Raw genomic sequence first — 13,823 nt, forward strand, 5'->3', positions numbered from 1 at the left:
AAACCTAATCCCCCTATTTTCTATTGTTTGTGCAAATAGTGAGTGTGGAAGCTGTCTGGAAAATGGAATCCTCACATACATGGAGGGGGGGCTACTCAGTGGTGTATTCGGGCGGGAACGCACCGGAACAACATTCCGGTACTTTTTTCTAAATGTTTGTTGTTTATTAAACCACACGGTCCGCCATTAGAATTATGGAATCCACAATTTATGTCCGAACTTGGTTGCGGTCTCATCGTTCTGCTGTTGACCAACAAACAAAAAGGGCAGTCACACAAGAATAAGTAATCGATCCAGTATGGGAATTGCTATGATTCTTCTGAATAGTATTTTTTATATTATTTGGAGTTTTTGTTTTTTTCTTTTCTGATTTTTAAAATTTTTTGTCTTTGTTTTTCACTTTTGAAATTTTTATTTAATAGTTATAAATAAATACTGAACAAATGTTCTAATCTTTGACTTATTTATTTTTGCAAATGAAAAAAGTGTAGGTAACTATTTGTAGTTAATCGACGAGCGTTCTGGTACTATTTTTTTTAGCAATACACCTTTGAGTCTACTGTATATATTCCTTTAGAAACTTCAACTTAAAAGAAAAATAAATCTCTCAGGAGTAGTTCCCCTTTGAGTTACACAAAATTTGAACTATCAAAAATAAACAATAGGGAGTGGGGGGGGAGATTTTGGTTGGTAAAATAAATTTACTTTGAGTTGTAGAAGTCTGACTATATAATACAAATTGCATTTACAAAGTTTATATTATATACTACAATATCAAAATGTTAGTTTGTAAATGGCAAAAAAATAAAGTAGGCACACATTAAATACCTTTCTCTGTTTTTCTGTTTGCTATTTTTTTCTGTTTTTCACAGCCTTCAACAATTCCATCAAATTCATATAATGGTAAATGAAATTCTATAAAAATAGATGTAAATAATAATAAATAAATGAACAAAATACAATTTTAATATTCAATAGTAACAAATTATGCAGCATGCACTATATTTGCAAGGGTTGGTACATAAGTAATGAGACATTATAAAACTATAAAGACAACAGATACAAAGGTGAATTTTATATCATTTATTAAAAAATACCAAGAAGCATGTATGAGAAAAATGCAGTGTTTAGCAATGCATTTTCCCATTGTTCTTTCCAACTGATATATGCACTGTGGTAAAATGATGGACCTTGCTGTTGAAGCCAGCCTATCACTGTCTTTTTCAGCTCCTCATCACTTAAAGTTTTTCATGAAATATAACCAAATAAAAAAAAATTCAAACTCAGCCAGGTCCTAACTATATGTAGGATCAAGCAAAACTCACCACCCTAGGTCTGCAATTTTAATCTGAGTCATATGGACAGTGTATGGGTGGCATTATCATGGCATAATGTAAATTGGGGTCCTATTAGAGCCATCCTTTTTTGTTTTATTTATTCTTATTGTATTTTACTAAACTAAATATTACTATATTGAGTTTAGTAAAATACACAGAGTTATAAAGAATACAATGAGAAGAAATAATTTCTCCATAAAAGTTTCATGGGTTTTAGCTAGTGCTCTTTACTTATGTAAAGTAGGAAAAAAAAGTGACTAAGTTTCAACACCACTTATCCATTTGCCTGACTTGCCCATATACATTATGGATAATGTTTCAGTGTCTTAGTTTTGTTTAGAGTGCAAATATTTGTTTACCCATCATACCATTGTGTGATTTGTCCATAAAGCAAAATTGTTTTTCTTCTATAATCATACTGGATATAATCATATAGTTCATATTGGATGGTTCTACTATCATCAATTCAATGACATCAACATGCATGCTACTTTTTGCATGAGTGCACATGTGACAGCTTCTTTGACTGGTGTTGGGGGTGTCTGCTTTTGTCATTTTTTTTTATTAACATATATAACAAAAAAAAAAAAAAAAAAAAACCCATGTTTTAACTTTTCTTCTTGAGAGTAAGTACCGTAATTACAATTCTTTTCTTAACCAAAACTGATGGATAACAGAAATTTAAATTTCTCTTACTGAATCAGGGTCAACATATATTTTCAATTTATTGGATAATACTATTTGAAAAATAATTTCAGTGCAGCCAAACAATTTTTTATTGCAAATTTGTTTGTTGCACTGTAAACAGAGGAGTTTATAGTCATTGGCTTTCCAATGTCACTTGGTCATTTTTTATTTCTTAATGTATTAAGCATATAATGCTTATCCAAAATGCTTTTATTAAAACTGGTGTAAATGTTCAAATTGGACCTATATTTCACATCTTCAAATAAGATGGTCACGTCTTGTTTCAAGGTGGCAGACTGAAATAGAAGTATTCCCATCAAGGTGCACACTCCCCAACAAACGTATTGTAAATTTGGTTTGGATCAGATTGTAAATAAATAGTTATAAACAGATGGAATTTTAAATGGTGGCCCCCTTGTTTCAAAATGATGGATAAAATCAACCTCTCATCTCCTCTGATGGGGTACTAATGGATGAAAAGAATTTGACTGGCACCGGAGCATATTCTGAATGCGTCCATGAGATAGAGAAAACTGGAAACTAATGATTCAGGATAGCCACTAGCAAGCACTTCAATCTGTTTATGGATATGTTCACATTAAGTGCTCGTTTGTGCCTTTTTCTTTATTATAACTTCAATTACAGTATATCATCATCAGTGGTGCACTGGTAAATTTTTAACCATCTCGCTAAAAACAAAAAAAAAAAAAAAAAAAACAAGACCAAGAATATGTGTGTATATATTTATTGTAAGTTTTACTGATTTACAAGGCGCCTCCGTAGCCAGGTGGGCAGGAGCAGCAGTGTATAGCACACGCATCTTGATTAGACCGGGGTTCGAGCCCGTGACCGCCAAATACGGAGGATGTGGAGAGGTCAGGGAATGACCACCGCATACACCCGGAGCAACATAGTCTTAGTTGCTAATGCTCCTAAAAACCAAATAACAAACAAACTGATTTACAACAATTAGGAATATGAAAATTTCAAACAATAATAAAATATTAATTTTTTTATTGTGATTTCCATATAACTAATTTATTCTCACAAAATGTTTTTGTTGATTTAAGCCAAGCTCTTGTATCTGTAGCCAATTTATGGTTGCAATTCAACCATGTTTTGACAAATGGAGTTGCATCCCAATCCACTAATTCTTTTCCCAATAAATTTATTGCCATTAAATTCAATATGTGATCTATTGCTAAACTATTTCTCACCTTGTTTGTTGGAAATAATATTCCTGTAAAATTGCTAGTGGAGATAATCCCTATACAGGCTGCCGCGTAGGCAAGAAGGGAGAGGAAAGGAAGCAAAAAGGCTGCCGAAATAAGCGTGCCCTGGCTAGATTTTCCATGTCACTGGATACTGTACAAGCTTATCGCCCAAATGCTGCTAGCCATTGTGGATTGAAGTGCATGCCGCTCTACAGCTTATAGCTATTGTTGGTTTAACAACCAGCTTGCAAAATTCTTGAAAATTTAACAATCAGCTCATATAAGCTGGCTCCAGAACACTACTGATCATCATGGGCCCCTGGGAAAACTGGTAAAAAGAGAAAGGACATGGATCTAAGTGTTGCATAGAAATTAAAGCTATTAGAGAAGTTACTCTGGTGTGCCTGTTCTGTGAGGAATGTGACATGAAAAAACAAAATGTGTCAGACATTGTGATGAGTTTAAGCAGTTTGACTGAAGATTCACCACTCTCTCAACCTTGACTTCTTAGCTCTGATTCTGAATAAAGTTTTACAAGTCACTACTATACAGTCATGATAAATTATCTTCTAACTCTATACTTTGCATCAACCAATAACGTTGAGACAAATAAAAGCTTGTTCAACATTATTTCAGTGTTTCTAATACATATGTATATAGGTAACTGTTTAAATTGTCAATTATGTGGGATACAAATAGTCTTGAAAAAAAAAAAAAAAAAAAAAATCCTTTTTCTTTAATGGACATTTGGCAATAATGGACACCTCCCTCCCCCTATTAGTACATAAAATTAAGGGTTTACTTTACTGGAACTCTTCCAGTAGTTTTCATTCCTGAACATATCTGGAATGAAAACTACTAGAAGAATTACAGTACTTTTCAATCCACATCAATCCAGGAACATTCTAACAGGTGCCAGATGATGAGAAACAGTGACTTCTTGAAATATCACCAAACTGTTTAAATGTTTCTTTTGAGGTGTGTTCAATTAACTTTGTAACCTTTTCAATAAAACAGCTTAAAGGCACCTCCGTAGCCAGGTGGGCAGGAGCAGCAGTGCATAGCACACGCTTCTTGATTAGACCGGGGTTCAAGCCCGTGACCACCAAATATGGAGGATGCGGAAAGGTCAGGGAATGACCACCGCATATCCCCGAGTAATATGGCCTTAGTTGCTAATGCTCCTAAAAACCAAAATAACAACACACAACAACAAAACAGCTTAATATATACATGCAGTAGATTAGTGTCACTTATTGTATTTCATAACACATACTGGATCTTTAGAGAATGATCAACATGTTTAAATTTTTTATTTCTTAATGTATTAAGCATATAATACTTCAAAATGATTTTATTATTAAAACTAGTGTAAATGTTCATCACTGCTTCATACAGATCAGATGGTCCAGCTCTTTTCTCTCATTCAGTTCTGAATTAATTTGTGGTTTCCTTATGGTTTTTAAGAATAATTAATGATACTGGAAGTTAAAGCCATTGCTGAATTTCATGCACATTATCCATTTCTAAAAACCCGATTACAGAATAAAAAATGCATTTTTGAGACAATTTAACCTTCAAAAATAGTAGTTTTTAAATTTTGACCTTATCTGTGAAATTCATTTTAAAATATCAGGAAGATAAACCTGATAAGACAAACTTTAAATTATTTTCACCAAATGACAATAACATTTTCACAGCTGTCAAAAACTTTACTTCACTTTCTGATGACCTACATATACTCCTGTACAGGAGTATGTGTAGCCTCTTGTTTCTTAGTTGTCAGTATAAATGTGAAATACGATTATGACCTTGACACCACACTCACACCAATAATCTTTTAGAAGAAGACAATTTCCAATCTGTGGTCCAAACGCTGTCCTGTAAAATTGTCTCTTAAAACCAGGAAGTATTCTACCCACCTTAAGCAAGTAAATATTAAGCCTCTCTTTAAGAAAGGTGATAATGACTGTAAACAGCTACAGGCTAATTACACTGCAAAAATTTTTGTTCCAGCTGACCTCAGTCCACTCCTAGGCCAACAACAGCATGGTTTCGGTGTTGGTAGAGTGGTCTCAACCATACTAATATCTTTTTGACAGTTTGTTTTGGAGTTCTTGAGTAATTGACAGCTAGATGACTCCATTTACACTGACATCTCATGAGCCTTTGATAAAGTGCTATATGTATTACTAATCTGGACACTATGGAATCCAAGAGACCCTATTTTATCCTATGTATGCATAAAGTAATTGGCAACTTGGTTGGCAATTACTTTATGTAATTATGCAAGTACTTGAATTACTTTATGAAAGTAATTCACACCACTAAGTGGGAGTCCAGCAATGTTCTTCCCTTGGATCCTTACTGTTTAACATTTCATTAACAATCTATCAAACTTTATTAGCACTCTTCATGTAAATGTAGCCGTTTTTTAAAAGGATGTCAAAATCAATTCTATGAGCAGTTTGATAAATATTAGCCTACAAACAACTCTCAGCAAACTTTATCTATCTGTGGATTCAAATCAACAAGCTCATAATAAATCCAACAAAATGTCAACAGAACTTGTTCTCCTCCCTCTGGTCGTACTCAAGGAATTAACCTTTCATATACAATGAACTCCACAACTATAATGAAGTGAAACCAAGATGGTGATCTCTAAATTATTTTCTCAAGCAATTGGATGTTTTGATGTGCATGTGCTAAGAACAAGTTGTTAGCAATTTAAAACTTTTTTAAATTGCTAACAACTTTAAAACTATTCGTTTTATCAAATAGTTTTAAAGATGCCTTTAAAACTATTTGTTTTATCAAGAAGAACATATTCTGGTTTACTGACACATTCACTAGAAGGTAACTACCACCAATCCTTGAGTTTGGCTCCACTGTCCGGCACCTCTAATGGAAGACCTACCAACAAAATCAAAAGTGGTACAAAAGAACCATGTTCAACATCTCATCTTCAGGAATCTGTTTATCTACCACTTGATCTTCTACCCACTTTGCAATTACTTTAGTCTAAAATCTCTCTGCATTAGAAGGACAATAGCTGCTGTCAAACTTTGGGCAAAAGAATTATCAGGAATGTATGATGCCCCTTAAATCCTCCATAAAGTAAACTTCCAGGTGCCCTCAAGAAACATTCAAAAAACTACATTTCACGTCTCCTCTTCAAATTATGATATTATAAAGCAAAGCCCCCTAAACCAGTGGTTCAGAATTGCCAACTCATCCAACATAAATTTCTTTTAACAATCCAGAAAGCAGTCCAAGTCTCAACTGGGGAATATGCCAGTTCTATCTGCAGTGCAGCCAGCAGCCTTTGTCTAGTTGAAAATTATATTATTTCTTTTAATTTTTCATCTATTTATTTTTCTTAATTTCATTTTTTTTCTTTCCTAGTAAGCTAGATGGGCATTTAAAATAGCAAAACTGTGTAGGGTTCTGTTAAACACAATTTATTGGTTTAATTTTGTATGTATTATATTAAATAAAAAAATAACTTCATGGTTCTTGTTACAATACTACACGGCTATTAACAGTTGCACTTATTTAAAAGTTTAAAATTTTCCAAATTTTTTCAGATTTTTAAGATATTTATTGAGTGCAATTTTCATATAAGTAAAATAGAATCTTGTAATATACAAGATGTAGCTATTAAATAATGAGACTGAGAATGCAGCTACACACAAAGTCCCACCTGTGAACCAAAAGCAGAGCAGCTGACCTTGAACCTTTCTCTAGTTGTCTGCCAAGTCACATTACAACATTGCTCATTTGCTTTGCAACGAGACAGTTTACATTATCTTGTGTTTTTACAGTTTGCTAGAAAAATGACATTCAAAAGAATCAAACAATGAATTGACCTCAAATTTTTAACAAAACTAAAGAAAACACCAAATGAAAGTTATGAGTTACTTCATCAAGTCTATAGGGAAGATACTATTTCAAGAGCTCACATGTTTCAATGCCATAAAAGATTTTTAGAAGGAAAAGAATGTGGATGATAATGAGTGACCAGCCTGTCTGGTATCCATGAAAAGTGATGAAAATGTGGTAACGACATGATCATATTTTAAACATTAGAATGGTTGCATCAGAACTCAATACAGACTAAGAAACAGTTAGACAAATTTTAATTCAAAATTAGGCATGAGAAAAGTGTCTGCCAAGATGGTACCAAAAATTCTGAATGAAGACTAGAGAAGAGGTCTATGAGAGAAAAAAAAAAAAGATGAAAGTTAGCTATTCTAGCATGACCCAGAAACTAAAAGTCAATGCAATGGAAAAAAAAAAAAAAAAAAATCCCCAGACAAAAAAAAAAAAAAAAAAAAAAAAAGAGCAAGAATGTCAAAATCAAAGGCTTCTTGTTTTCTTCAATATTAAAGAAATTATTATGGTAGAATATGTCCCACTGACTCAGACTATCAATCAAACATACTACATTAAAGTTCTGACAAGGCTGCGCAAAAAAATTCGAAGGAAGAGACGAATTGTGGAAGGACAGTTGGATGTTCCATCATGACAATACTCCAGCACACAATGTTCTCTCTGTCCACTAGTTTCTGGTCCAAAAACAAATCCCTGTGTTTGAAGATGCACCTTACTTTCCAGACCTAGCCCCTTGTGACTTTTTTTCTCTTCCTTAATTGAGAAGTGTACTTAAGGGAATCCACTTTCAGTCCACTGAAGACATTCAGAAAAAAACAACCTTCCAGATGTGTTTCTGTTGTTGTTGTTGTTTTGGTTTTTAGGAGCATTAGCAACTAAGGCCATATTGCTCCGGGATATGCGGTGGTCATTCCCTGACCTTTCTGCATCTTCCGTATTTGGTGGTGACGAGCTCGAACCCCGGTCTAATCAAGAAGCATGTGATACGCACTACTGCTCCTTCCCACCTGGCTACGGAGGTGCCCAAATGTTTCTGTGCTTGGAAGAAATGCATGGTTGCACACATTCTGAAGTGGATAACTTGTAAGGTATGAAATATTTCATTATATTTATTTTATTGCAATAGTCTTGTTATCTAAGAGCCACACTTCATATTATGGAAATAATATAGTAAAAAATTAATTCCTAGATATGTCTAACTATTGTAAACATGAATGTCCAGAAAAGTGTCACAATGAATAAATAACTATTTAAGAAAGAAAAAAAAAATTAAATTCTTTTACCTCCTGGTATAGGTTTATACTTAATGCGTTCGTTCCTCCAGAACTCCAAGGGACGCACACGAGCTCGGGAAGAACGACGTACTCCAATGGAAACTTCTTTATTTTCATTTTGAAGTATTTCTGCATTATCTTGGTCTTCATAACATAAAGAAATTTTAATAAACACAGAATGAAATGAGATAAAAGAATGTTATATATGTAATTGTTTCATATTTAATTTCATTTCTTTAATTATACATCATGCAGGGAAGTGTAATTAAAGAAATACAAACTTACACCACATTAGGAAAATTAGCCTTTTAACTACACAGGAAACAGAATAATTATAATTGCATCTAATTTCCACTGGAATTTCTTACTAGTCTTTTTCGGAGTATCAAAATAGTTAAATAAGGAACTGAATTAAAAATAAAGAAATAAGCATCTCAATAAGACTGAACATGAGATCAATAATATGGGCTATTATGCTCAGCAGAATGCCAACAATAACTCAAGCAATGGAATCAGTGGTGATTACTTTGATTAAACATTTAGTTACTGTTATAAAATTAATTAAATTATTTTATAATTATACCATGATATAAATCATAGAAATCAATACAGGTAAAGCCAAATGTACAAAAATCCATAAATACAAAAGTATAAGTTAAGTGAGAGAACTACAGGTGCACAGGGTCAATTAAGAATAAACAAAATTTACACAATTTAACTATATCTATACATAGATGTAATGTTTTCATTTCTCATTATAGTTTCTACCAGCATTTTGAGGTCATAAGTGGTATTCCACAGGGGAGTATTCTTTTGGGATCACTTTTTTGCTACTGCATTGAACCCTTTTCTGACAATATACCAAGATTTACAGGTTTAAACCAGACAACATTAAACATCCACACTGATGTTTAATTTTGTATGAGAAAAAAAAGATGAAAGTTCGCTGTTCTAGTATGACCCAGTGTTTGATACTGATTTACATTGGTATCAGTCACAAACACTCATAATGCAGTTGCAGACCTATCTTGATATCATAGGTCTATCCATTAGCAAGGACAAATGTGCACATGTGGCTTTTGCCAAAAGAACCTGTTAGACATGTTCAAGTTCTTCTTGGATCTCCAATTATCAAAGTTGACAAACAAAGATCTTGGTCTCATTTAAGACACAAAACTAAACTTAGTGTATCATCTCAATCATCTTAGGGCTAAGCACTTCTCTCTAATAAGGCACATGAAGCAAGAACTCATTGAAATTTCAGTTCAGAATATGTTTATGAATTATGACACTAGATGCATTAATTCAGTAATGTTTTATGCATCAGTCATTTGGTCTTCTACTCCTTTTACCTTTTGTTACAATGGATTCACTGTTTAATAATGCAGGTTTTTTTTTTTTATGACAACCTAACCCAAACACAAGAAGTATTAGAACCTATAGTACTTAGTGCTATGCATGGGCTGAAATTTGAGAAGATAAAAGAAGATATTTGTTGGCATTAAACTTGAATTTCAGTATATTGTAATTTTCAGGAAATACATATGAAGGAAGGTTGTTCCAGCAAACGGAAGTTGAATGAATAGTGAGGAAGAAGAAAAGTTGGTTCTGTGAGTTTGAAGTTGGACAATAAAAGGATGTTGACTAGTTGTGGCACATGTCTGGACTGCTTTGGAAGAGAGAGTGGGAATTGTAGAAGCCAATTCAAAGGCATGCAGCAGAACGGCAGAAACAGAATATCTATGAGACAGAGAGTGGAGAGACTCTGTTAGAGATGAGTCATTAATTAACCGAACTGCCCTCTTTTGAATGGGATCTAGAAGCCTGAGAGAGGTTTTGGGGAATCGTACAATATTCCATGGTACAGTGGATTCGTGATTTGCATAGAGTGAACAGCTGCTTGGAAGAAAAGTAATGCTGAGAGCAAAAGAGAAAACACAGTTTTTTAGATGCAGAGGAAGTAATATATGTAATGTGCTTATGTTAAGAGAGATTAGAAGTCAGGGTAATACCTAATAGAGATATATGATCTTGCCTAGATATCAGTGTGTCATCAAAGATAAGCATAGGAGCAGAAGAATCCCTTTTGCAAGATATAAGACAGGATTGAGTTTTAGAAGGATTGAAATCAATTAAGTTATCTTAGCTTCACTGGAGAATTACCTGGAGATCAGTATTTAAGGAATTGGTAGTGGATATTTGAGAAGTTGAAACTGGTAAAGTTTTCTCCTTTGATTTAAAGAAAAGTAAAGTTACAGAAATTTTAGTTTCCTGTCTTTTGTCTACATAGCATCAAAGCTACAGCTATTCAGATCAATTGTCTTTTGGATTGGTTTGTCTGGTTTTCAAATGCTATTCTTTGTCAGTCACATTGATGCTTGGCATAGCTTTCTGATAACAATGAATTCAATACCACAAGATTAAAATATGAGATTACATGGAATTCAGACTTTGGCAACTTACATCAGAGAGAGCAATCCTAAATTTGATCCTATTGACATTATATTAATTTACAGCCATATTAAGCCTTGTTAGTAAATGTTTAACTTGATTTTCTTAGAATTCATGGACTCAACTTTACATTCTGCACAGCTGATCACATAAGTGGAATTCTTATTTTAATTTTTCTAAGTCTTGCCATATTTTTACTGCTAGTGTTTAGCTAGCACAGCTTGACACACAAAATACTGCAGTCATTAGTGGACCACTGATATGATATGAAATTTACGAACACATCAGCACTTCAATTCCAGATGAGACTTGTTACTGTCCACAATACTAAAAAATAAAATAGTAAACCTTTATAATTACACTAGTCTACAATATTATCGATTTCATTTGCATATTTATTGTCAATATTATTGATTTCTTTTATCTGTAATCTGATTCAATACAGTAAACCCCCGCTATTCGCGGGGGTTACGTTCCTGAGAAATGTCGCGAATACCGAAAACGCGAATACTGAGTTATGGCTCCCATAGTAATAAAGGGGTTCCGTTCCAAAGTATGAAATATATAAGAAAAACTAGTCTAAAATTTTGTCTATGTATGTGTTATATGTACCTTCATAATATGATTATGTACATAGACAGTACATAGTGAAATGCAAGCATATGGCATCGAAATGAAAATAAGAAACAATTTAATATTAAATGTAATATTTATTAGAAATTTCAAACAAATCTTTCAAACCAGCACCTTTGCTGGCTAAAAAACTTATCCCGCCAGAGCTATCACCAGTTTCGCTAAAGTGTTGATAAAGGAGTTTTGCCTCTTCACGAATGATGAGTGAACCTAACGGAATTTTATTTTGAGTTCGGTCTTCTATCCACAGATTTAAAGCCTTTTCCATATTTCCTAATTTAACATCACGAGTTACAGAGCAAATTTTTGAAACAATTAGCGCGTTTTCACGAACACTACGGCGGATTTTTTCTTCGATTTTGATTTTTTGATTGATCGTAACGTTGACTCATTGATTTTATAATGTTTTGCCACTGAGGAGACACTTTGACCATTAGAAATTTTGTCTAATAACTCAATTTTATTCGCTAATGTCATCACCTTCTTTGATATTTTCACATTTCTCTTGTTATTCGTAGCTTTGTACGGGTTAGAAAGAACTTGTCCACAATAAAGTCACTTTCGTCCGTTAACACACTCGAAAAAGTCTGTTTTACACTGCAAAACGGTAGATTTATCACTTTTGTAAGCATATCAATTTATAAATTGATAAATTTATTTAATTTATAAGCATATAAATTAAAAGCAAACGACAAAAACTTCCATTACAAGCGCATAACATACTGAACAAGGATTAGCGAGAAACATCCACGCTCGCGATTTTGTCACCCCTCTCCCCCCACCCACTGAGCGCTGTTTTGACCGGGAAAGATAATTGTAGTCACGCCCATGTTTTTTTATGGCGGATAATATTCACGGCGCTTTAAAATTCACATTTTTTTAGGTTTCATTTTGTATTAAATCAGCGATCGCGAATACGCGAAACCGCGAATAGCGGGGGTTTACTGTATTATGTTTGATTGTATAAATTCAATTAAACATGGAAAGTGGTGGAAGCAAATATGGCTCTCAAATTATTAAAATTTTTAAAAATACATTTTTTCCGCATGATTAAAAGCTATTACATGGGATATCTCTACGTGATTTTATATGAAAATATATATGTTTATATGTTTATGAGAAAATATATTAGCTGTCATCATGATTTTTAATCTTGGTTTAATGTTATTTTTTAAAAAAATTAATTAATTAAAAATTATATATGTTTTCACTATTATATTCACTGTACTGTCAAGATAATGAATGCATTAAGTGCTCAATTTTAAATTACTACCTTTATTTAAAACATTTCCATGGTATCCGGAAGGACTCAGATGTTCCAGTTATGTGACTTAAGTATGTGCTAGGAATACATGAAGGTGAAGGAAGAAGAAGAGAAAACTTGGGAAGAAGATGAAGTTCATAACTTGATTGGCACTAATTTAAAGAATGGATAAATTTTGAAGCCAAATTCAATGATTATGTGGATGTAGATCGTGGTTGAATATCTAACCACTGCTACAGCTGGGAGAAAAACAACAGATGTTGAAGGTCACACATTAGGCCTTCAATTCTAAAATTAATGTGAAAAGGGAAGCCAAGTGCTTAAACCTTGAGCTTCCTATGATTTTTCTCCCTGCTGTAATATCTGTTAAATTATAGATATTAGCAAAAGAAATATTAAACAATGGTGATATTCTTTATTGTATTCACAGTCTTGAAAACATTTGTTCTTCATGTTAAAGAATAACATGACACGTGTAAAAATTAGTGAATTTTTAAATAAATTATTTATAAAGATAATGTACAGAATTATTCATAAAGATAATGTTCTAGATTTTGTTAATGTTGCAGATACTATACTTGAGTAAATGAGTTTTTTGCTAAAGAAAATAAACCTGATGTAATTTTGACTAAATGGAAAACAAGAAAAACATATTTCCATAACTTCACTCTCAATATTTTTAGTTTTTTTCTTGATGTTTGATTTATAGAAGTTTCACTGTATATACATTGTGAAGGTTGTTTCAGAATGATACCAACAAATTATTCCTGTATACATACAACATTGTCCTGAAACTCCATAGGGATGTGCTTCCACCTATCGTGTTTTATAAGCAGCAATTTTTATATCTATGACAATGTAAAAAATCAAAATTTTTATTTTATTTTTGACAATAATCTGATTCAACTGTTCAGCCATAAAATAAAAGCAGTATTTAAAAAGCATTTACATACACTATTTTTCAATTTTAAAAAAAACTTTCAAATTCCCCAAAAAAAAAAACTGGCTTTAGGTGGATTATATACTGGCCAGAAACTCACTCATTAAAGGGTTAAAGGCATGAAAAATG

General features: G+C 32.9%; 1 protein-coding gene across 1 annotated transcript in view; it reads right to left on the reverse strand.

Annotated features, from left to right (window-relative positions):
- The window catches only part of LOC150086082 (uncharacterized), a 193,498-nt gene that overhangs the window by 43,992 nt on the left and 135,683 nt on the right, over window positions 1–13,823 (reverse strand). The window contains exons 14-15 of the mRNA XM_090374790.1: window positions 8,416–8,550; window positions 829–915 (exon numbers count right to left, since the gene is read on the reverse strand). Coding sequence (XP_090230916.1) covers window positions 829–915; window positions 8,416–8,550 — 222 coding nt within the window. The remainder of the gene's footprint in view (window positions 1–828; window positions 916–8,415; window positions 8,551–13,823) is intronic.

The sequence above is a fragment of the Mastigoproctus giganteus genome, chromosome 5 (assembly GCF_048544385.1).
Source record: "Mastigoproctus giganteus isolate SK-2022 chromosome 5, ASM4854438v1, whole genome shotgun sequence".
In the NCBI taxonomy this organism is placed as follows: domain Eukaryota; kingdom Metazoa; phylum Arthropoda; class Arachnida; order Uropygi; family Thelyphonidae; genus Mastigoproctus; species Mastigoproctus giganteus.